Raw genomic sequence first — 24,727 nt, 5'->3', positions numbered from 1 at the left:
GGAGTTTTCGGTGACCTGTAATTGGTCAATACGTCCGTAGCCCCAGATTCCAGCACCATAAGTAGCCACGCTATGATATTTTGCGTAGTATATAGTCAAAAGTTCAGATGGGGCTGGTTTCCCCAGTTTCCGTGAAAAAGATGTTAAGGCTGATGTAGCTCGACGAAAGTGAAGATTCCTGGCCTCAATTGCCTTCCGCTCATTCAATGCATCGTCCACTAGGATACCCAGGTATGGATAGACCTGGGTTTTTTCCAATTTGATGTTATCTACCACTATTGGTTTTGTGGTTTTGGTCCTGGGACCAAGGTGCATTGTAAAGGTTTTCTTAATGTTTACTTTGAGGCCAAGTGACTCCATAAATGCTGTGTACTTGTTGGTTTGGATCTGGAGTTGGTTTAGGGTCCGTGCTAGGATCACTGAGTCATCAGCATACAACAGCGTAGGTATCGGGCGATGATTTATCTGGGGGAGATCCTGGGCCCCTTCCAGCATAGCCTGTTCGAGTCCGTTCGTATAAAGATTGAACAGGAAGGGAGCCAGGACACAGCCCTGTCTTACTCCCTTCGTTATCTGAAATGAACGTGACAGCTCGCCTCTGATGCCATATCGAACTCTGCCTTCAGCATTTGAATGGAGTTCTCGCAGGAATGTTGTTATCGGGGGATCCACGCCCAGGTCGCTTAGTATGTGCCAGAGTTTCGCGTGCTGAGCGCAGTCAAATGCCGCACTTAGGTCGACATAGACGAGGAAGATGTTACCTCCTTTGGCGTGTACATATTTACCAGCCAGTAAGACGAGATTCAGGGCCTGCTCCACAGTCCCAAGTCCCTTCTGGAAACCATATTGCAGATCGGTTAAGATGTTATTCTCCCGGGCCCAGGATTGTAAATGGTCCAGGAGTACCCGACCTGCAATCTTGCCCATTGAGTCCAGAAGGGAGATTGGTCTGTAACAAGCGGGGTCATTGCGTTCACCTTTTTTGAAAATGGGCAAAAGAATGGAAGTGGACCACGAGTGGTACAGGCCGATCTTAGTTACTGCTGACATGACCCGGGTGATTAGCTGCGACCAGAAATCCACGTCATGGAGAAACAGGTCCATTGGAACACCGTCAGGGCCTGGGGCTTTGCCGGGTTTGGAAGCCCTGATTGCCTTTATGATTTCATTTAGATGAAAATGGATCTTAATTGGGTAGGTGTTACTTCTCCTTGGCTGAACCTCGTATGTTGTGTTTTCTGTTGCAGGCACTGGGGCTGTTCCAAAAATTTTGGCGAAGTGGGAGACCCAGTTTTCCTCTGAAATAGCCACATCAAGGTGTTCAATATCTGCGTTGTTGGCCAGGAAGGGCGATCTAATGATTTGCCAAAATGCAGTACTGTCTTTTCTTTGGGCACTGTCGTGTAGGCGCAGCCAGAGATCTTTTTTAATTTGTTTTTTACGATCTTGCCTTGCTGAGTTGTAGATCTTCCTCAAATGGGAGATTTCCTTAGGATCCCTGGTAGGCTTATGCAAGGCGTCTTTGAGTGATGAGAGGGCCTTTCGGCATGCGGTGTCGAACCATCTCGCAGTAGGGTGTTTGATCTTGTTTTTTGTTTTGACAAATAACTCATCCCTTATTGTTTCCTGAATGTTTCGGAAACTGCTGACAATCGTCTGCGGCGATGCGTTCAGAGACGTGCATTTAGATATCCACTGGCCTGCTTTTTCAAGGACCCTCTGTGTCACCTCCTCAGGGTCGATCTTAGCCCATTTTACTGTATACCCGTTCAGTTTGTTCATGGCAAGAGTTTGTTGTGTAAGGGAACTCAATTTTGTGGTATGGACTCTTTTCTGTTTGATGTTGATTTTTATACTGAGCGGGTAATGATCACTTGTTGGGTTTGACCCAGTTTCAAAGTTCGCTAATTGCCCTTTAAGAGAAGTTGAGGCTATTATATAGTCTATGATTGTACAGTGGCCTCGCCCATGGAAAGTGGGCTGAAAATCCTGCTGTGGGTTGACCAGTTCGTTCGCGTAATCCAAGTCTAGGGAGAATAGAATTTCATTGAGTTTATTACCGCATAGTGAATGTGCGAAGTGAGGTGTGGGGTTCCCAAGTTAGTTTTGGAGGCCGCAATTTCCGTTCTTATGATTTGGACACAAAGGGAGGTTGAAGTCACCACCCCAAATGATGTGATTTGTAGTCTTAGTATTGACAGTTTGAAGCGCTGTTAAGGCTAAGGCGATCTCCTCCAGGTTAGACCAGCTATCCAAGGTACCTAGATTGTTGTAATAGTTTATGAGTATATATTTATGGTTTGCTCTTGAAGCTGTCGACTGGGTAAATTCAAAGATTTGAACTGTTGGTGACTCCTTTATTGGTTTCATTCTGAGGGCGAGAGTATTTGCTACATACATCGTGAGCCCCCCTTTAGATCTGCCCATATTTCCCTGCACTGCTGTGGTGAAAAAGGTTTTGTAGCCCGCAAGGTGGAGTGGAATTGTGCACCAAGTTTCTTGCAGGCACAGTATCTGATGTTCTCTAGCTGTTTCTAGCCATGGCTCTAGTGTTATTTTTGATAGCAAGCCTGCGATGTTCCAATACGCAATGGAAAAAGTCAGGTTAGTGGAGTCTACGGGGACATGGGGTGAATCTGGCAAGATATTTACGGTTAAAGTGTCCTGAAGTAGGCAATGATCAATCTGCGGGGAGTTTGCAGGAACTTTGGGAGCTGTGATACGATGATAATGCGAGCCAGTGTTGTTTCTAACTAAGACTGCGGAGGTTTTATCGATAGCTTTATTGAGGTTACTTGTAGAAACAGTTGTAGTTTCCGGGGATGAGTTGTCAGAGGTGACAATAACGGAGTAGCTGGAAGGAGCGGTTGATGTTTCTGGAACTAAGTTCCCAGTATTACAAAAGTCTGGCGCCAGGGGGACTTGATGCTGGATGAGGTTTGTTTGTTGTGGTAAGATGGAGGTGTATGTGTTCCTGAGATCAGCCCTGGGTGGTCAATCGACCATCTCCAGACAGTCAAAGCGGTTTTGCGTAGGGAAGCCCTGCCAGCCTTCATAAAATTGTAAGTGCCTATCTTGCCAGTGTTGCCTTGGCCATTCTCTCGGAGGGTTTCTACCTCCCTGATCATAAGTGTACTCCGGCTGGAACCAAGGCTCTCTTGGGGGCTGGCGCCAGGAATCCCTAGGAGTCTGGTGCCAGTTCCAGGATGGAGTATAGCGGTGTTGTCGGTGTTGTCGAGCAGGAGGGTAAAAAAAGGAAAGGCGACGTGCGTCAATACCCCCCTTTTTAGGTTTTGCCTCGCCAAAAAGATGCGCTCTGCGCATCTTTTTCGGCGCAGGCGAAAACCTGATGAGAATTGTAGTGTGCTTTGGCTCGGCCCTCGTCATTCATTGGCTGGCTCCGTAAATGGAGCCTTGCCATTGGATGAGGGGCCTGTCCGTCAATGCCGGACCAGACACGGGGGCGTTCCCGACATTCTTTGGCTTTTGCCGACGTCACGCGACGCCGGGAACGCCCCCGAGTCTGGTCCGGCACTGCCGGGACCTGCCTTTGCGGACGTGTGCATCCGGAAGAAGTCCAGGTGAGTGCTTGCGCTTTTATTTTTTGGCCGTTTCCCACCCCCTCTCCCGCTCTCGTGTCTCTGGCCCCGTTCCCGCCCCCCTCCCGCTCTCCGTGTCTCCGGCCCCGTTCCCGCCCCCTCCCGCTCTCCGTGTCTCCGGCCCCGTTCCCGCCCCCCTCCCTCTCACGCTCAGTGCTTTATTTGTTACTTTAACAAATATGTCTAAAAACTGGGTCAGTTTACACGCACCGTCCCCTCAAACCTCTCTTCAAACGATACCTCTACTTCCTGCATTCGCGGCATGTTAGGGCCGTGAGGCTGCGCGGGTGGAGCAGAGAGCAGAGCCCCGCCTCGGCTGCTTTCAGTTTCGTTTTTTAATAAAAGAAAATAAAACACGAGAGACACGCCGAGTTAAAAGACTGCGAACGGACAGAGGATATTCAGTGCTCGCCGGGCTTTATATGTTATTCACACTTGGCGCCAGAAGAGAAGCAGTCAACGAGCAGGAGACCCGGACTACTTCAGTCAATTGGACTCCTACGAACGAACAAAAGGAAGCAGGTCCTCCCGTAGTGATTGGCTGACATGGGTGCACCAGCTGGCCGCTTGGAAGACAGCTGCAAGAAATCGTTCGTGACCAATCAAACGCTCCGCGGGAAATATGAACCTGCCTGACTGTCAGGACCTAAGAAAGCGCGCGCGAATTCTTGTTACACAAGCGGCAGCCTAATTTGAAAAAAATCCCGCTCTGTTGGCCATAGTATCAAATACAAACTTCACGAGACAGAAAAGTCTCTGCAAAAATACTGCATGCACAGACAAAGTTTGGAAAGACGTCAACTCGGCCATGCAGTCTGTGGCATTTTGCTCGTAGGATTACAAAGTCAGAGAAGCCCTACAAATGGTGGGTCGTAAATGCAAGGCATAGGCTGGTGCAGGTTACAAGGAACACGGCCATCCGCGCTGGGATTGGCCCAGCCGGCCGAGCCTCCGCCGCGTCATCGGGAGGAGGAGTGGAGAGCAGGAAGCAAGAGATCTGCCGGAACGAAGTCCAGGTGAGTGCTTTGTTTACCCTCCGTGCTGGGGCTAGGGGAGGCTCCCTCCCGCTACCAGTGTGTCCGTTCCCGCCCCCGCACCTCCCCCCCCCTTTCCGTGTGTAATGCAGCAAAATCATTTCTGTATGTGTTACTTGGTTATTGAGTTCATATATTGATGCAAATGTGGGTTGTGGTTGACTTGAAGGAAAACATTTTTGAGGGCATGATTTGGACTGTCATGTATGTTAGTGGCTTGTGGGATCATAGACTCTGTTGCCTTCGCTGCTGGAGTGAGTTGATCTGCAATTAGATTCGATTGCAGGCTGTCCGCTTCTTATTGCTCGCATTTTGTTCTCTTTGATCCTCAGCTTCGACCTGGTCCTGTATCCATCTGTCCTCCCTGCTTCTTTCCATGATCTCTAGTCTGGGTCTTGGATAATTTTCAGGGTTCCCCAGAGCTGTTCATTCAGCTTCTGACTCAGACTGTGCTTCGCATCAGAAGTCAAAAGCATCGGACATTAAGAAAAAAAACTCCTTGTGATTCCAAAATCTCAACTGTCTGTTGCAGTTGGATTTTGCAGGATATGGATCTACTGTACAGGGGGCCGTAAGAGAATGATGCAAAGCTTTGGTCTTTGTGGGGAAAGTGGCAGAGCATTCTGTGTGAGATAGCTGCTGTGACCATGATATCCTTTTCAGAACTTTGTAACTGATATTTACTGTGTAGTTCTTTGGGTATTCTCCCATGAGAAAAAGAATGTATTGTATAAAAATAATTTGTACGAATGTGTGCATCAAAGTCCTTAAGTCATTAGTGTCTGTGCCGATGAGCTGCACTGTTACGAACATACTTGAGGCATTCTTAGTGCAGGGTGTTTTTTCCATAGCTGGCAGAGACTGCACGAGCTGTGGTGGGGAGTGTGTTAGCACGTATAGATTGCTTCTGATACTGAGCAGACTAAAGGTGATACTATTAGTTGATCTTTCAGGGCGTCTCTGCCTTTTGATGCTTGTCGATCCCTTTGTATGCTCATCATAAGCTCGTTATTTGGCAACTTCCAAGTTTTAACCTGTTTTGCCCCAGAAAAAAATCAGTTAAGACCCACCCCTTAAGGCGGAGGATGTCGGGGGCTGTGCTGTCTCTGCCAGCTTCATCATGGAAGCAAAAGCCAGGGGGTGGGGCAGAGGTGAGGTCTAGGAGCCGGGTGTCTGTGAAGCGATGAAGTGTGAGGAGGTTTCGGCGTCTTATGCCCGACATGACTGACACCTTTCGACACAACTTTAACAGTGTGCTGGGACTGGAGCATTAGATAATCCAGTCGGGCTGGTATGCACTCTGCAGGAGAATAAGTAATGCTGACGTGCCTGGGGCACTGAGACACCGAGACACTAACGTTTTCCCTTAAATTATTACTTTGATTCTTCTTTATCATGACCCCTGATAGGGGGGACACAAGGTTCGTGCTTCAGAAGGCATAGCGATTCTTCTCTACCCTGCAATGTGTTTTAACACAGCAATATCTTGCCTATGGCTCTGAATTAGTTTTAAACACAGAGTAATTAAATACCAAGATGCAAATAAATCCGCTGATCTTTTGTAGTGTCTTAGAAAAGCATAATTGGTGTTCCTTTGTGTAGTTATTTTAAGCTATATTTGTCTGCATCTTTACATATGATTGGTCCTCTGTTACGCAGCAATGTCTGAGATGTACCACTGTACATTGGGAACCTCTTTTTAGTGTATTGTTTCTTTACTATGGGAGGACCAAACATGTAGTCATGAGGTCCCATATATCAATTGTGGGCATGCCCGCAAAGGGATGCTGAATGTTTAGGTTTGTCTTTTTAACTTATGTTGGGACATAGATTTCATTTAGTGGTATGTCGTGCAGTGTCATCTGTATGCTGGCTGACCTATATCTCTTCCTCATTAAAGCCTAGCTCTACTGGCCTTTCTTGTGTTTGTGGGAGGCAGTTGGTTCATACCTGCCCACTGCATTAGATGAGGGTCATGCATGTGTACTCACCACCCTGATTGCTTAGTGGTTTTCAACACTGAAAACCTCATAATACTGTTGGGCTGACTGTTGTGTCAGAGGAACAGTACTTTAGGGTTTAGTTAATTTCTGCCTAACAAGTATCGCCAGATAAATCTGTCCAGTTGCTTCCCAACTCTCAACAAAATCACCTGTGCAGTCTTTCAAGGGTCAGCACTGCCAGTAACCCTCTTGATCGCTGCATAGTGCTCCTAGCAAAGATCTTCACAGGTTCTGGTCTGTATGTTTACAGATTTTTTTTTAAAACCTATTTTATTGGCGTTTCAAAAATCACATTTAATATACATTTCGTTGCAATGTTGCATACATTCTTAAATATTTCAAAGCTACTTAATATTTATTCGATTTTCATAAATAATCTTACATATCCCCATCCCTCCCACCCCCCCCTAGCAGATTCCAACAGCCATTCCATATGCGTGGCTATCCCAAATAGTAACTAAATGGATCGTCATGACATAATTCCCTGCTTCCTCCCTCTCCCTCCTCATGTTCCTCTTTGATACCACTATTTTAGTGCTTGGTTATATATTACTGACATGGTGTGTTTTTGCTAGCCAGTGAATTTGTTGCCCTATCACGTGTTTTGGAATTGCTACCCTTTGTACTGAGCTGTAAGGGAAGGCCTTCATGAGCATCAGGAGGGAGCTGCAAAAATCACTTGTTCAGCCCTGTAACTCTTGTGAATATCTTGGTTGTGTACTTCTAGAATGGTCTAGTCTGGGTGAGGAAGACTGTCACTAAATACTAGTTTGTGTAGTTTTCTTAATATGTGCCTTATGTAAGTGTTTTATGCGTTCCAATTGCTAGCCTGAGTAACAAGTTGAATGGAAGGCTTTTTTTATGCTGAAGGAAAAGGCTTATGGAGAAGAGTATATTTATGTGTTTATTTTATTCAAATGTGTTGCCTAGACACTTTATCCAGTTCCTTGATGTCAAAGAAATTCTCAATTCCTACATTCTTTTTGATTTTATTGTACTACTGTCATTATTTACATGGTCTGGTATTGCTACCCTGAGTAATGCATAGTAGAGGGCCACAATGGGGATGGCTGGTAACCTGCTATAGAGATAACCATGTTTACATCAGCATAGCCCTAATTTATATGCTTTATCCATTAAATTGTTGACTGGATACTCTTCATATAAATTGTTCAAACTGCCTGTAATATATTAATGATGCTGTCAGTATAGATTTTGGGGCAAGTGGTGCCAAGATTTGAACATGCACTGCTGTCTTTCATTTTACTCGCTACCTACGGTTGGCAGTCAGAAGTGTGATTGTTGCTAGTATTTTCACGACTTTTGGACAGAGCACGTAATGTTTAGTAAGAAAGTGCCTTGTAGGTGCGGAGTCTTTGGGAATAACTTAGTTTCGGTATTTCCTTTTTTAGGTCTCGCCTGGACATCGCATCCGAAGGATGCGTCCAGGCTGGAGACTTATAGTCGTCTGACACGGGGGAATGAGGGACACAAAACTGTGACGAGCGGCTGGATTGAGCTGCGTGCACGCGCGTCAACATTCACGCATGCGCACATCACAGCCACACGCATACACAGCACTCACGCATGCGCACATACACACGCATACACAGGCACACCCCCGTCACCTACACGCATACACAGAGACCCCTCCACACACACCAGCCCCTCTCCTCTCGGCTCCACACACACGCACACGCATTTACACTTACACAGACACGCAGGCACCCAGACAGGCAACCCCCCCCCCCCCCGTCACACACACGCATACACACAGACTCCAGGACACATACACATACACACACACATACACAGTCCGCCGCCGCGCGCGCGCACACAGAAGCGTGTTGTTCGTTGAGGGTGGAATGCGCAGTGAGTTTTTTATGAGAAAATTATTAGGTACAATTGCACGGACTTGATTCCTGGAGTACACCCTGTCCACGCACAGAGGACTCCTGAGCCGTGGATGGATCTGGTTTCCCAGGCGACCGATGGCCGGGTTGTGTGCCTGGCCCTCTCCATCAAGTCTTCGTCTGATCTGTTTTGATAAGGACGGGTCGGGTGGGTTCGTTGTTATGGGTGATTGATTTTTTTTTTTGTAAGTACATTCCTCCAAGATACAGTGAAGCGTTTAGTACTTTGGTATTGCGGGTACATTTTGTCTCTTACCTCGTAGCTTCTAATCTACGGCCTTGTGCTGTTGCAGGAACATATCATTTTGCCATTTTGTTCAGACATTGACCAAGCTTAGCTCCTCTGACATAAACCAGTGCACGCAGAAGAGGTACCCGTTTTATGCCACAAAAGGAACAGTAATGATGAGTGCAGAGTGAGTGCAGAGTGACAGTGAGTGCAGAGTGCATGCAGAGTGACAGTGAGTGCAGAGTGACAGTGAGTGCAGAGTGACAGTGAGTGCAGAGTGACAGTGAGTGCAGAGTGACAGTGAGTGCAGAGTGAGTGCAGAGTGACAGTGAGTGCAGAGTGCATGCAGTGAGTGCAGAGTGACAGTGAGTGCAGAGTGCATGCAGAGTGACAGTGAGTGCAGAGTGACAGTGAGTGCAGAGTGACAGTGAGTGCGGAGTGACAGTGAGTGCGGAGTGACAGTGAGTGCAGAGTGACAGTGAGTGCAGAGTGCGTGCAGAGTGACAGTGAGTGCAGAGTGAGTGCAGAGTGACAGTGAGTGCAGAGTGACAGTGAGTGCGGAGTGACAGTGAGTGCGGAGTGACAGTGAGTGCGGAGTGACAGTGAGTGCGGAGTGACAGTGAGTGCGGAGTGACAGTGAGTGCGGAGTGACAGTGAGTGCAGAGTGACAGTGAGTGCAGAGTGACAGTGAGTGCAGAGTGACAGTGAGTGCAGAGTGACAGTGAGTGCGGAGTGACAGTGAGTGCGGAGTGACAGTGAGTGCGGAGTGACAGTGAGTGCGGAGTGACAGTGAGTGCGGAGTGACAGTGAGTGCAGAGTGACAGTGAGTGCAGAGTGACAGTGAGTGCAGAGTGACAGTGAGTGCAGAGTGACAGTGAGTGCAGAGTGACAGTGAGTGCAGAGTGACAGTGAGTGCAGAGTGACAGTGAGTGCAGAGTGACAGTGAGTGCAGAGTGACAGTGAGTGCAGAGTGACAGTGAGTGCAGAGTGACAGTGAGTGCAGAGTGACAGTGAGTGCAGAGTGACAGTGAGTGCAGAGTGACAGTGAGTGCAGAGTGACAGTGAGTGCAGAGTGACAGTGAGTGCAGAGTGACAGTGAGTGCAGAGTGACAGTGAGTGCAGAGTGACAGTGAGTGCAGAGTGACAGTGAGTGCAGAGTGACAGTGAGTGCAGAGTGACAGTGAGTGCAGAGTGACAGTGAGTGCAGAGTGACAGTGAGTGCAGAGTGACAGTGAGTGCAGAGTGACAGTGAGTGCAGAGTGACAGTGAGTGCAGAGTGACAGTGAGTGCAGAGTGACAGTGAGTGCAGAGTGACAGTGAGTGCAGAGTGACAGTGAGTGCAGAGTGACAGTGAGTGCAGAGTGACAGTGAGTGCAGAGTGACAGTGAGTGCAGAGTGACAGTGAGTGCAGAGTGACAGTGAGTGCAGAGTGACAGTGAGTGCAGAGTGACAGTGAGTGCAGAGTGACAGTGAGTGCAGAGTGACAGTGAGTGCAGAGTGACAGTGAGTGCAGAGTGACAGTGAGTGCAGAGTGACAGTGAGTGCAGAGTGACAGTGAGTGCAGAGTGACAGTGAGTGCAGAGTGACAGTGAGTGCAGAGTGACAGTGAGTGCAGAGTGACAGTGAGTGCAGAGTGACAGTGAGTGCAGAGTGACAGTGAGTGCAGAGTGACAGTGAGTGCAGAGTGACAGTGAGTGCAGAGTGACAGTGAGTGCAGAGTGACAGTGAGTGCAGAGTGACAGTGAGTGCAGAGTGACAGTGAGTGCAGAGTGACAGTGAGTGCAGAGTGACAGTGAGTGCAGAGTGACAGTGAGTGCAGAGTGACAGTGAGTGCAGAGTGACAGTGAGTGCAGAGTGACAGTGAGTGCAGAGTGACAGTGAGTGCAGAGTGACAGTGAGTGCAGAGTGACAGTGAGTGCAGAGTGACAGTGAGTGCAGAGTGACAGTGAGTGCAGAGTGACAGTGAGTGCAGAGTGACAGTGAGTGCAGAGTGACAGTGAGTGCAGAGTGACAGTGAGTGCAGAGTGACAGTGAGTGCAGAGTGACAGTGAGTGCAGAGTGACAGTGAGTGCAGAGTGACAGTGAGTGCAGAGTGACAGTGAGTGCAGAGTGACAGTGAGTGCAGAGTGACAGTGAGTGCAGAGTGACAGTGAGTGCAGAGTGACAGTGAGTGCAGAGTGACAGTGAGTGCAGAGTGACAGTGAGTGCAGAGTGACAGTGAGTGCAGAGTGACAGTGAGTGCAGAGTGACAGTGAGTGCAGAGTGACAGTGAGTGCAGAGTGACAGTGAGTGCAGAGTGACAGTGAGTGCAGAGTGACAGTGAGTGCAGAGTGACAGTGAGTGCAGAGTGACAGTGAGTGCAGAGTGACAGTGAGTGCAGAGTGACAGTGAGTGCAGAGTGACAGTGAGTGCAGAGTGACAGTGAGTGCAGAGTGACAGTGAGTGCAGAGTGACAGTGAGTGCAGAGTGACAGTGAGTGCAGAGTGACAGTGAGTGCAGAGTGACAGTGAGTGCAGAGTGACAGTGAGTGCAGAGTGACAGTGAGTGCAGAGTGACAGTGAGTGCAGAGTGACAGTGAGTGCAGAGTGACAGTGAGTGCAGAGTGACAGTGAGTGCAGAGTGACAGTGAGTGCAGAGTGACAGTGAGTGCAGAGTGACAGTGAGTGCAGAGTGACAGTGAGTGCAGAGTGACAGTGAGTGCAGAGTGACAGTGAGTGCAGAGTGACAGTGAGTGCAGAGTGACAGTGAGTGCAGAGTGACAGTGAGTGCAGAGTGACAGTGAGTGCAGAGTGACAGTGAGTGCAGAGTGACAGTGAGTGCAGAGTGACAGTGAGTGCAGAGTGACAGTGAGTGCAGAGTGACAGTGAGTGCAGAGTGACAGTGAGTGCAGAGTGACAGTGAGTGCAGAGTGACAGTGAGTGCAGAGTGACAGTGAGTGCAGAGTGACAGTGAGTGCAGAGTGACAGTGAGTGCAGAGTGACAGTGAGTGCAGAGTGACAGTGAGTGCAGAGTGACAGTGAGTGCAGAGTGACAGTGAGTGCAGAGTGACAGTGAGTGCAGAGTGACAGTGAGTGCAGAGTGACAGTGAGTGCAGAGTGACAGTGAGTGCAGAGTGACAGTGAGTGCAGAGTGACAGTGAGTGCAGAGTGACAGTGAGTGCAGAGTGACAGTGAGTGCAGAGTGACAGTGAGTGCAGAGTGACAGTGAGTGCAGCGTGACAGTGAGTGCAGCGTGACAGTGAGTGCAGCGTGACAGTGAGTGCAGCGTGACAGTGAGTGACAGTGCGTGACAGTGAGTGACAGTGCGTGACAGTGAGTGACAGTGCGTGCAGAGTGACAGTGCGTGCAGAGTGACAGTGCGTGCAGAGTGACAGTGCGTACAGTCACTCAGCACCACCACAGCATCACTCGGCACCACCACAGCACCACTCGGCACCACCACAGCACCACTCGGCACCACCACAGCATCACTCGGCACCACCACAGCATCACTCGGCACCACCACAGCATCACTCGGCACCACCACAGCATCACTCGGCACCACCACAGCATCACTCGGCACCACCACAGCATCACTCGGCACCACCACAGCATCACTCGGCACCACCACAGCATCACTCGGCACCACCACAGCATCACTCGGCACCACCACAGCATCACTCGGCACCACCACAGCACCACTCGGCACCACCATAGCACCACTCGGCATCACCACTGCATCACTCAGCATCACCACTGCATCACTCAGCACCACCACAGCACAAATATGTTCTCTCAATGTTTCAAGCTTTATTACAAATGTCACAAAAAGATGTTAATATTTCACTTCTGTTCTTGGATTTTGTTACAATAAAATACACTGAACATAATCTTCACAAAAGTTATTTACAAAAGTTTAAGCTATTGCCATTATAAATTACAATCACTTTTATTAAGTATTAAAAAAAATTAAAAGCCATTGTTATTTGTAATATCAATACATCTAAGTCACGTAAATACAAATGTTGCATTACAAATGCTATAGGTGTCACATTTGCGAAAGTTATAACTATTGGCATTGTAAATGACAAAGCTATTAATTTAGCTATTTTCAAAACCAACACATAAATGAACGTTTGGTGAATTTCCATTAAAATATTTGACTTTTTTACTAAGATATTATTATACTGTTTTATGCAAACAAAATTTAGATACTGCATAAATAACTTTAATAAAACATATTTTATATGAAGCTTTTTATGTAAAAAAAAAATATAGCATAAAGCAAAAAACAATTGCCATTTACAATGCTAATAGCTCAAACTTAAATAATGCGAGACCTATTGCATTGCAAATGCTTGTTATGTTCATTTTTGTTACACATCCATGTTTATACATGTTTATACATTGTGCCCAGAGCTCAGTTCATATGAATCCCACAAGTAAAGGTGGTGTTGGTCAAGGAGGGCGCAGGGGGTCATACTGTGTCCAGCCTTGCATTTTTTAATCCTTGTACTTCTTTTACTGTTGGTCGTGAACTTCTTATAAGTAGGATGTTTGTGATATTTTTTGTTGTGATCATGGCTTCTCTTAAGCAGGCAACGCATTATAGGCATTGAGTCAATACAATAATACACTTCCAATGTATGTTTTTTTTGCCACACTGCCCAATCAATACCTTTCTGTCCACTTTATACTTCATGCACTAATTCACCAGTGTAGTGCTTACGCTTACAGGAAACACAATAATGATGTTTGGGACAGAGAGAACAGCAGTATCTTGATAAACGTCCTTAATCTTTTTGTATGCGTAATCTGTATTTGCCTGTCCGGGTGCTGCCAATATTTGATTCTAGGCTTTGCTGTCTTGTGTAATGAAGGCAATGGAAGGAGGTTGGTAAAGTTTGTTAGACAGTATTTGTTAGTATTTTTCCTATGCTTATTGTCCTAGTCTTCATATACCTTCATGTCTTGATATATTTTTGTGACCATATTCGAAAATAGCAAGGGCCCCCTGGTGAATGCAATTCCTACGGCAGGGTAATACACAATGAAAAGTAACTTTCCTTCATGTCTGGATATATTTTTGTGACCTCCAGTAGTCGAAAATGGCCCTTTAAGGAAACGGGACATGGTGGAAATCACTTACTGCTTTTGTGCTCTCCCAGGCACCCGATGCCAAATCTAACACATAGATAAAAATGTTGTCATTTACAATGCCAATAGCTCTAACTTTTGCAAAGGCGAAACCGTTGCATTGTAAAGTGTTAGGGGGCTCGCAGTGTGTGTGGGGGGGCTCGCAGTGTGTGTGGGGGGGCTCGCAGTGTGTGTGGGGGGGCTCGCAGTGTGTGTGGGGGGGCTCGCAGTGTGTGGGGGGGCTTGCAGTGTGTGGGGGGGCTTGCAGTGTGTGGGGGGGCTCGCAGTGTGTGGGGGGGCTCGTAGTGTGTGGGGGGGCTCGCAGTGTGTGGGGGGGCTCGCAGTGTGTGGGCGGGGCTCGCAGTGTGTGGGGGGGCTCGCAGTGTGTAGGGAGGCTCTGTGGGTGTGTGGGGGGGGGGCTTTGTGTGGCTGTGTGTGTGGGGGGCTCTGTATGGGTGTGTGTGTGGGGAGGCCTCTGAGTGTGTTGGGGGGGCTCTCTGTGGGTGTTTGTGTGTGTCATTTGCGAGAGATAAAGCTAGTGGCATTGTAAATGACAATGCCATTTATTTATGTTAAAAAACATAAATAAAAATATTGTCAAGAGCAATGCCAATAGCTCAAACTTTAACAAAGGCAAAACCATTGCATTGTAAATGCTTGTTTTCCAGTGCGGGCCAGGCACAAATGTGATCCACTACGGAGGGGTCTCTGCAGGTTACTATTATGCAGTCTCCGCGGGTCGTTTTTGTTGTTTTGCCTACCCAAACTACTCTGCGGGCTGTGGATATCCCCCCCCGAGTGGTGGGGTTCTAAAGGCCTATTGATGCTTAACCACTGCATGACTTTGTTTTTAAGAGACCATGCAGTTTCAGGTGTATCATCGGTTAGCTCTGGTACACCGGTAAGTACTAGCGAATATGGAGTGGCTTCTGGGGGCAGATGGACTGGTCGTCTAGTAGCTGGTGTTTTGTTAGGATTGTTTTTGGGAGTAGGCTGGGGGACCACTGAGTTTGGCTGAAGGGGTACTGGCTTTTTTGCTGAGTGGGGTTTGCAGGATTTACTAGTCACCGGTCCTGGGGTGTCTTGGTTTGTTAGACTTGTGCTAGACGTTGGCTGATCTGGTACCACAACGATTTTACTCTGATGTGTTTGGAGCTCTACAGTATGTGAATTGTGATTTGTGGTACTTTGTGTGTGGTTTTTTGGGGGTGGAATTGTCAGGTTAGGTCGTTTTATAGCTTTGGCTGGTTGTGGATGCGGATGATTTTTAGAGGACTGGGGGGCTTTCCGCTGACCTTTTATTTCTATACGTGTATTTGTATCGAGTAGTGATGCCGAGAGAATGGTCATCTGGGCTTCCAGATTTCTGATGCTATGTTGGATGGGTTTTAAGTACTGATATAGTAAATCTTTTACCGTTGTCAGGACTTGTGAGGTGACATTGCATGTTCTGCAGAGGTTTGGAGTTGCCTCTTTCAAGGTTGTTTGGTGGGGAGTGGTGACTGCCGGAAGTAGTGGTATGCTTTGTTGGAGGGATTGTAAATCAAAATTTGGGAAATCTGTGGCATGAGCTGGAATAGGAACTATTTCTGGTGCATTATCAGTAGGTTTTGTACTGCCTTTTTTTGAGATGGCTCCTTCCCTTTCTCCTTGGGAAAGTGAGTTAAGGTTACACTGGGATTCTATCTGGGATTGGGTTTGGCAGGCCGCTAGGTCGGGAGTTGCCTCGAGATTGTCCAAGGTTAGTGAAAGATCTGAGTCTGTCTGCGTGACTGAAAGGTCAACTATAGATGGTACTGTAATAGTTTCAGAGGCTGACAAAGTCACAGGTAAGGAACAATTTTGGGAGGTGAGATGAATCGGGGACGTAGCAGTTGCTATAGTTCCTAAGGATGATCGCTTTGCGTTCATAAGGTCCAGTGACACTCTCTTTTCGAGAAGGGAGATGCTCTGGTTTATTACCTCGTGGGTACGGGTGATAAACAGGTCAATGGGGCCGGTTATTTGTGCTACCTCCTGAGCATTTTTTGATTTGCTTTTGGTAGTGCTCCTGGTTTTCGGAGGCATATTTGTAATTCGCAAAAGGTTTAAGAAGTAAGGGGGGTGGCCCGGTCCGGTCTCTACCGGGCACTAACGGGCAACAACGGGCCCGCCCTTGGCCCGGGCTTCGCTTCGGGCTGCGACCCGCGCGCGTCCCGCGATGCGCGTTATAGCCCTTGCTTATTAGTGTGCGAGGTGAGGGCGGGGCACTGGGAGGGGGCGCGGCACCCTCGGGAAGAGGAAACAGCTGATGTTAGGAGAGCTGTACCTCGCAGTCCCGGGGCCGCGCCTCTCACCTCCTCTGCGGCCTCGCGGTGATTAAACTCCTTCTTCTGTGGCACAGTAAACTTGATGGAAAGTCTGCTACTCCAGTAGCGAATGGCAGGTCAAGCAGGACAACGCTGGCAATACCTCTGAAAGCGAGCGGCTCCCGCGAAGCGGGGGCCGCGAGAGGTTATGTACGCCTTAGGGGGCGGGGCACTGGGAGGGGGCGCGGCACCCTCGGGAAGAGGAAACAGCTGATGTTAGGAGCGCTGTACCTCGCAGTCCCGGGGCCGCGCCTCTCACCTCCTCTGCGGCCTCGCGGTGATTAAACTCCTTCTTCTGTGGCACAGTAAACTTGATGGAAAGTCTGCTACTCCAGTAGCGAATGGCAGGTCAAGCAGGACAACGCTGGCAATACCTCTGAAAGCGAGCGGCTCCCGCGAAGCGGGGGCCGCGAGAGGTTATGTACGCCTCAGGGGGCGGGGCACTGGGAGGGGGCGCGGCACCCTCGGGAAGAGGAAACAGCTGATGTTAGGAGCGCTGTACCTCGCAGTCCCGGGGCCGCGCCTCTCACCTCCTCTGCGGCCTCGCGGTGATTAAACTCCTTCTTCTGTGGCACAGTAAACTTGATGGAAAGTCTGCTACTCCAGTAGCGAATGGCAGGTCAAGCAGGACAACGCTGGCAATACCTCAGAGCTCACTCCTGCTGGCAACCGAGGGGTGCTGGCGGTGATAAAACCTGCAACCGACTCCCTTCATCATGTTTTCTTTTCACATTTAAAGATGGTGGTGTCAATTTCATGGTTTACTAGGAATCTGACGTACTAGTCCTATCTTGATGTTTTGCTCACTTTTGTATATATGAGATATGGGTAGCACAGCCACCCCGTGCTTCAACACAGCTGTAGGGCAGAAAGACGTAGCAGGGGCTGGAGTTTATCCACAAAGCATTTGTAAGTACTTGAGTGCACATGTATTCTCTGATCCAGAGACGTGCGGATTTTGCCATTGGGTGTCGCGCCCAGCATCATACACCAGTCCTGCAGTGCAGCAATTGTGGCACCAGGAGGAGACGTGCTACATATTTATTGTTATAACACAACAGGTAAGTGTGATAATATATAATATGTAATCAAGTGATTTGGTCCAGTATTGGCATGAAGGGGCTGTGGCAAAGGCTGAGTAGTTCATATGTAAATGCCCCTCGATCACTCATATGGTAGGACCATATTACCTGTTTGGTTACGGTGCATTTATGTTTTTGGGTCGATAGCGTAAAGTATTTTTTCAAACCGGGAAATGTTTACTTCAAATAGTAAGTATATGGTTTGTGTTTCGGGTGTGAAATAAAAAGCATGCTTTACTTTTAAGGAGAATTTTTTTTTAATTTTGGGAAGAAACACCCTCTGCATTGTTAAACACATTTTGTCGGTGGAATGGAAAGATTGGTGAAGCAGTTTACTTCAGCTGCCAGAGAACGGTTGGACTGTTGAAACAATGGACCGTGATCATGGCTAGTGGAATCATGCAATGTTGTCGCTGTTGTGTTCAACACATAGCTATGGATGTGCCATGTTTTCTGCATGATTGGCACTATATTTGAAAAGTTAAACAAAAAATGTTTCTAGCTCAAGTGGACCTTAGTAGGAATTGGCCTTGGTGGGATCTAACTTGTGACTTGCACATTACAGCCAATGTCAGAAGTGAGCAATTAACTTACTGAGAGATCTTTCTGGGCTAATGTGGTTGTTACTGGGACATGTTCTTCTGTTTGCATGCACTAATTCTCTAGATATTGATCATGTGAATCAGCTGCCACAAGAAGTGACTGCATCTTTTTTCACTTTCCAGTACGGATTCAGTTTGCACAAGACCAAGAATGACGGGTTCCCGGCTTACCTGGTAAGGCTGTGTGGGCTCCTGCTTTCTCACGTGTGACTGGTATGAATTGCGTTTGCCTCTTATAGTTGGATGCATGGCTTCATGTATCATAATGTGGGAATACTCCTTTCTGTGCAGACACGTCTTACTGTTGTGGGATTCTGTGTAACAGGTTGTCTGAATTGTGGTTGTGCATTTACAGGTTGTAGGGCTTGTGCACCCTCCTGAAATCAGCATGCATGTGTACTGTTCTATGTTACTTGGTATTTATGTAAATGTTATGTCAGTCAGTCAAAAAGCTTTATTATCGGTTAAAAACCATAAAAGCACATATGGACACATGTAGGTAAGAGCAATTTATACAAATAATATCAAACACACATATAACAGCCCAAAATCATGTGATATTAGAAAAAAAAGCACAATGTTAGAAAACATGATAAAAAATGTTACAATTTCAAAAGTTAAAAGGAGGGAAATCATGCACATTCCCTAAGCTATATTTTGTTTGTAAAGCACAGGTGCTTAATACAGTGTTTAAATGGACACACAAAAATAATTCAACAATTTTACGTTTTAAGTTTGGCGCCTCTTAAGCACCACATAGACAGGAGAAATCGGTCTGTTGCAAACACAATCAGCGGGGTGGTTTCATATTTTAGAATTCTAAGTACCTCCTTATAATCCCTAGACTTGCAAACTTGAATGATCCATTTGGCTCTAGCCTTAGAGTAGGAGGGGCAGAAGAGCAGAACGTGTAGATCCGTCTCTTCGCTAGCCTCACACCCTGGGCAAGAACTCAGACTGGGGAGCGTTGGACCACTTATGTGGTACAGCCCTTAGGGGCAGAGTTCAATATCTAAACTGTACGTATAGTTTCTTAGCCAGTAGGGGCTGGATATCGTCCAAGAACTTCTCGAAGTAGGGAGTAATCTTAATATCTAAGGTGTTGGTCAACCTACCCAAAGCGGGGTTTGCTAGCAGGATTTCCTTTCGATATTGCTTGAGTAACAGACTCATGGACCTCGTGGAGATCTGGGTGCAGGCTTCCTCAGGTAAAGACCACAAGTCACCTTTGCCAAGAGCGTGGCAAAACTGTTTGATGTGTTTCAACCAGGGAATTCTTCCCACGCCTACTCTGGACAGAAGGTCCCTTAGGTCCTCCCTGTAGCTTGAAAGCTCAGGGGTTGACCACAGTCGCCTCCAATACAGCAGGGGGCGATTAAAAACAATCTCCTGGATAGGGAGCAGACCTAGATCTAACCGTAGGGGCGGGGGGGGGTCAGAGGGGAACTCCTGGGTAGTTTCAAAAGGTGCCTAATGAAGCTAAGGGTTAAAGGAGTTGTACAATGGTGACCCCACAGCTCTGCGCCATATAGTGCTCCTCCTCATGCCTGGGCTTTGTAAATCTCCACAGGCGGTCCCACTGGCTTGAAAGAACTCTCGTTATGAACCTTTAGGATACCACCAGAGGATTGGGCCAACTTCAGGTTCGCCTTTGCCATATGGGACCCCCAATCCATTCTATCATTTAGTTACCCCCAGGTAGTCAAAGGTTGACACACGTTCCAACCCCCGACCATCCAAATGGGGATGGGGACAGTTGGATGATCTGGCGTTATAGACCATAAATTTCGTTTTGGAGAGGTTAATCTCCAAATTCCTTGTTCTACAAAAGGAGCAAAACGCCTCCAGTGTTCGCTGAATACCCGAGGAGGATTTAGATAATAAAAGGGTATCATCAGCGAACATCAGGGCTGGTATCTTACGGCCTGCTAGGGTCGGTGAGTCGAGCTCCCAATAGATGTTCGATCAGCCCATTGAGGAAGAGGGAGAAGAGCGTGGGGGCCAGCACGCACCCTGCCTCACTCCCTTTTCCACTGGGAATGGAGCCGAGAGCTCCCCGTTCCTCCCAAACCTCACCCTAGCGTAGGTACCTTGATGCAAGCGTTTGAATATGTGACACAAATAGACCGGCACGCCCATCTCTTGTAGTATTATCCAGAGCTTGTCTCGTTTGATGCAAGCGTTTGAATATGTGACACAAATAGACCGGCACGCCCATCTCTTGTAGTATTATCCAGAGCTTGTCTCGCTGGACCAGGTCAAATGCGGAACGGAGGTCCACGAAGATCAAATACAAACTACCCGCCCCAGAAAAACCGTCTTCCAGTATACCAACGGTAATCTGAACAGTTGGTCGATGGTAGAGACCTTCGCTCTAAAGCCCACTTGCAAAGAGGTTAGGATGTGGTGCTCATCCATCCAACTCTGCAACCTTGTTAGTAAAATGCGGGCAAATAGTTTCTGGAGGACATCTATAAGACTAATGGGGGCGGCTGTTGGCCGGGTCAAGGGGAGAAGCCTTTTTGTAAATGGGTATAATTTCTGCACCTAACCAGGTTTGGGGGATCTCCATACCCTGTAGAATGGCATTAAAATATAACCAAAGATAGGGGGCCCAAACCTTCTGTTCGTTTAGAGATAGGTCTCCAGGAATCCTATCTAGCCCCGGAGCTTTCCCAGTAGTTGAGCTTTTTAAGGCCGCCTGGATTTCAAGCAGGGTGGACAATCATGGTCCAATGCGACCAGCTGAAGTGAGTCGGGGATGTTCTTTGGTGGGGGTAGATCATCTACCGCTGTGTTGTCAGAGCGAGAGTAGAGGGGCCTAAAGTGAGCAAGCCAAACCTCTTCACTAAGGTTAGGAATTATCGCTGTCGACCCCTCTGCAGAACCTGATCTACCTAGGTTCCAAAAGGCCCTGTAGTCTCTTCCGTCCAAGGCTACTTTTAGGCTTTCCCACCTTAAGGCCTCCCACTCTCCCCTAGCATCCATGGTCAACCTTTTGTAGTTCTGCCTAGCTGATCTAATGCTCAACGGAGACCCAGATTTTACTTCCTTTATGAGGGAATTTTTCGCGGCCCTGCAGTTTTTGTTAAACCAGTGCGCCTGGTCTTTTGCCCGTGGCCTAAGGTTGCCAGTTTTAAAGAAATAGCCCGCTAAACTGGAAAGGAGCTTGTTATGAATATATTGCAAGTCCTGGAAGTAGGGCGAATCGTTGTTGGCGCCCACGAGGTCACCTACCTCTATTAAGGAACAAGCCACAAGATGATATATCTCTGCTAGTTTGTCTGGGGCTAGCACAACCTTTGCCCACCTAATGCGTCTGCCACCAACCGCTGTGACTAGATTCAGGTCATTAATGGACTCCAGTACCCCCAGAACATTTTGGTGTCCCAAAGTATAGTTCAGTTCAAGTGATAGGAGGTTATGGTGGCTGTCTACTCTAGGGATAACAGTAAAGGCTCTCAATTGGGCCCAAAAAATCCACATTGACCAAAATCTAGTCAACGGATGTACTTTTTCCTGGTCTGTTATATGTACTTGTACCTGGTATATCGGGAGGTATCCTGCCATTACAGGCCCTGAGGGAGTAAACAACTGTCAGATTATTAATGTCCAGGGCCAAAGGAGATATACGCTTAGCTGGATACATAATACACTCCGGTGTATGCCAGTTGGAGTCCTCTTCCGCCGTTGCAGGGGGAATCCCAGCAAACGGCTCAAAGTGGGAATTAAAGTCACCCCCGATGATTTTGTGGGACGATGGAGGAAACATAAGAAAAAGTTCCTCCAGCGCCTCCAATTGGGATAAGCCCAGCTGCAGAGGAGTGGGACGTAGATGTATATTGATCACTACCAGCGTAAGACCATCCAAAAATTTAAGATACAAAGGATGTCCGAGGAGTGAGAGTCTATTAGCTTGACCGCACACCCCAGATGGGAGGCAACCCAGGTACACAGCCCCCCCAACCCCCCCCCCCCCGAGGTCTTCCCCTGGGACCCTGCACTGCCGGTGTGTAGAATGTTGCGTAACCCACCCTGACAGGGGCTGTCACTGACCAGGTCCCTTGGAACATACACAAGTCAAGCCTATCCACCAACTCTCCCCATTCTGGATCATCCAACTTAGACCCAATCCCTGCTACATTCCACGACCCAATCAACGACCTACGGGTTTCTGCACGGGCCAGAATAACAAATGTCGATTGGGAGACAAAGGGAGGGGGAGATACTATTTGGGTGTGTATGTCCAACTCCCTACCGGCTCCAATGTGGGTGGTAACCAAGGATGGGTGGCAATTTAGGATGCCGTCCGCCTTAATCCCAGTACCCATCTCAGATGACACTGCTTTGTCACTCACACCCTCCTCCACCTTACTCCCAACTTGGTGAATTCCCAAAACATTAGGGCCCGAGAAAAGGGATAGTCTGTCCACGTTGTTCAAGAGACTGTTAGCTACAGGGATATTGTATTCTAGGTCCTGTCCTCCCTGGAAAAAATAAGATGGAACAGGGCCACCCTGTACTTGAGCTCGTGAGTAGAAATATCCCAAATGTAGAGTGTTGATTGGGTCCAGATTAGATAGGCCACTCCAGGATCCCTAAAGTTGACCATTACGCAGCCCCCCCCCCCCCATGATATCCTTTGGTCTGGTCCCTAACCATCTAACTCTTCGAGCGAAAAGAGTTTCCCCCTGGCCTGCCCCCATAAGGGGTCTATGTTTATTAAGCCGGAAGAAAATTTTATTCTTTAGTTCCAGGAATGTTTCACCACGCTCGCTACCAGCGGGGGCACTCCGGTCTAAACCACTACGTGGCCGCTCTATCAGTAAGCTTTCAAATGGGAAAAGTCACATGGGGTCAAGCTGGTTGTATTTGGGCACCCCCTTAGATGTTCTTGCTGGGCCGGACACCAACATAGCAGTGTTACTTTTCTGCCTATTTAGGAAAACCGGTTCATGTACAGGGTTATCCAGGCGAACGCCTTCGCTTGGATTATGGCTTTTATTGGCCGTCTTGGTTGTGCCCGATGCCGCTTTCGCAACGTTGTTCCCAATTGTGGTCACAGGCAGAACCCTGCTTGGGCATTTGTTATTTATCAAGGTAATTTATCAATCCTACAACATAAAGATTTAAAATGCGAACTGATAAGCTGTTCCATTTGGGCATAAAGATCAATTAGTAGGTGGGTAGCCCAGACGGTAGGTGCCAAAGTGGGAAAGGAGGGAGCTGGGGCCAGCTGAGGAGGATCAGGTATAGATTCAATTCTCCTAGTGACTTTTTTAGCAGATTTCACCTTCTTAGTTCTAGGGTGCGATTTAGAAGCCTTAATCCCTAACTGGGGGGCTGGGGACGTAGCAAGGTCAGTAGAGACACTATCGTCCAGGGCAGGCTGTGCGCATGGTAACTCAGCAAAGGAGGGCATCAGTGTTGACGTTAATTCTGGGGAATTAACTATAGCCAAGGAAAAGTCCTCAGTAGTCAAAGGTGGGGGGGCATGGCTGGAGTAATAGAAAGACGTCTTTCGGTATTTTCAATAGCCGATGCCACCACCCCTATCGTTTTTGTCAGCATTTTATCAATAGCTGTTAAGCTCGGCAGTGGCTGACTCATTGCTGCCTTATGCCTAGTTAAAGGGCGAGAAGATGAGGGGTTTGGTTTGCCCATGCTGATCACCAAGGATACTTAGTAGATGGTGTTTTCCAGGGACTCAAACTAACAATCAAAAAAGATAAAATATTTAAAACTCTTATAAGAGATAAAAAAGCCCAGCATCAATATATTTCTAGGCAGCAATACTAGAAACAAAACGCTGTATGGCAAAAAGCCTTGACTGAGTGAATTAGTTAAAATACCACATCAAAGAGAGGAAGTCCCGAACATTCAGTTGCAGAAGGAGTTGGAGGGGTGGCCCAGCCCAGCCTCCTTTGGACCCTAACGGCCACAGTCTGTCCCGCCCTTGTCCCGGGCTTCGGGACGCGCGCGGGAGCCCTCGCTGGTCTGAATACTCCTGGGCCAATCGGAACGCTCCCTGCCTCTCGCGAGACCGCACAGCCCTCTGGGCGCGGTCCGCTATTCCGGCGGGAGCAGGTCGGTGTTCACAGGGCAACAGGGGACACCAAACAGCAGAAGGCAGGCAAGCTCCCAAACCCCAGCAGCAGGAAGGCAACAAAGTCGGTGAATCCAAGTGGTAGGGTGTGTAAATGTTGAGGAATTATCTGTGCTTCTGTTTATAACACTGCGTTTGTTTGCATGTTTTTCTCTAACTTGATGTGGCATGTGCATGACTGTAAATGACGGTTGTAGCTTGTAACAATTACTGTTCATTAGGTACTGGTACAGATTTATTTACTTGCAGACAAGGTTCTGTTCTTGGATCATTTAGGATAGGTGCTTCACACCTTTGTGTAAACTCCTATGTTTGTGCTCTTCATTCCCTCTACCTCTAGAATGAAGAAGAGGAATACTGTTTCCTGAAGAAGACTCCTCAGAAGGACCTGGCTGTGGCACTACTGCGGCTGGATTTCAACACCAGCCTGTGAGTGACTCAGATTTCTTTTAGATTCTGCGAGATCGCACGTCAAAACTGCTCGCGCACCAGAGCTGCGCAAACGCTTCTTGCTTGATTTTGTAAAGCGCACTGTCCACAACGAAGGTGTCCTGGCACATGCAACCTGTTTTGCAAGTGTTTTTAATTACACATTGTGTACATTTAATAGCAGTGATATTCTCCACTGAATGTTGTGTACATTTGATTACAGAAATATTCAGAGGCTAGGTGCGGAAGTTCGTGAAAATATTCTTCT

At 47.8% G+C, this 24,727-nt stretch overlaps 1 protein-coding gene across 2 annotated transcripts in view; it reads left to right on the top strand.

Annotated features, from left to right (window-relative positions):
- GPR107 (G protein-coupled receptor 107) overlaps window positions 1-24,727 on the top strand; it is a 230,880-nt gene that overhangs the window by 49,301 nt on the left and 156,852 nt on the right. For both annotated transcript variants that reach the window (XM_086924821.1, XM_086924820.1), the window contains exons 3-4: window positions 18,048-18,098; window positions 24,371-24,459. In XM_086924821.1, coding sequence (XP_086780947.1) covers window positions 18,048-18,098; window positions 24,371-24,459 — 140 coding nt within the window. The remainder of the gene's footprint in view (window positions 1-18,047; window positions 18,099-24,370; window positions 24,460-24,727) is intronic.

This window comes from Lissotriton vulgaris, chromosome 5, assembly GCF_964263255.1.
Source record: "Lissotriton vulgaris chromosome 5, aLisVul1.2, whole genome shotgun sequence".
In the NCBI taxonomy this organism is placed as follows: domain Eukaryota; kingdom Metazoa; phylum Chordata; class Amphibia; order Caudata; family Salamandridae; genus Lissotriton; species Lissotriton vulgaris.
The sequence above is the reverse complement of the archived record's forward strand: the minus strand, read 5'-3'. Positions and strand labels throughout refer to the sequence as shown.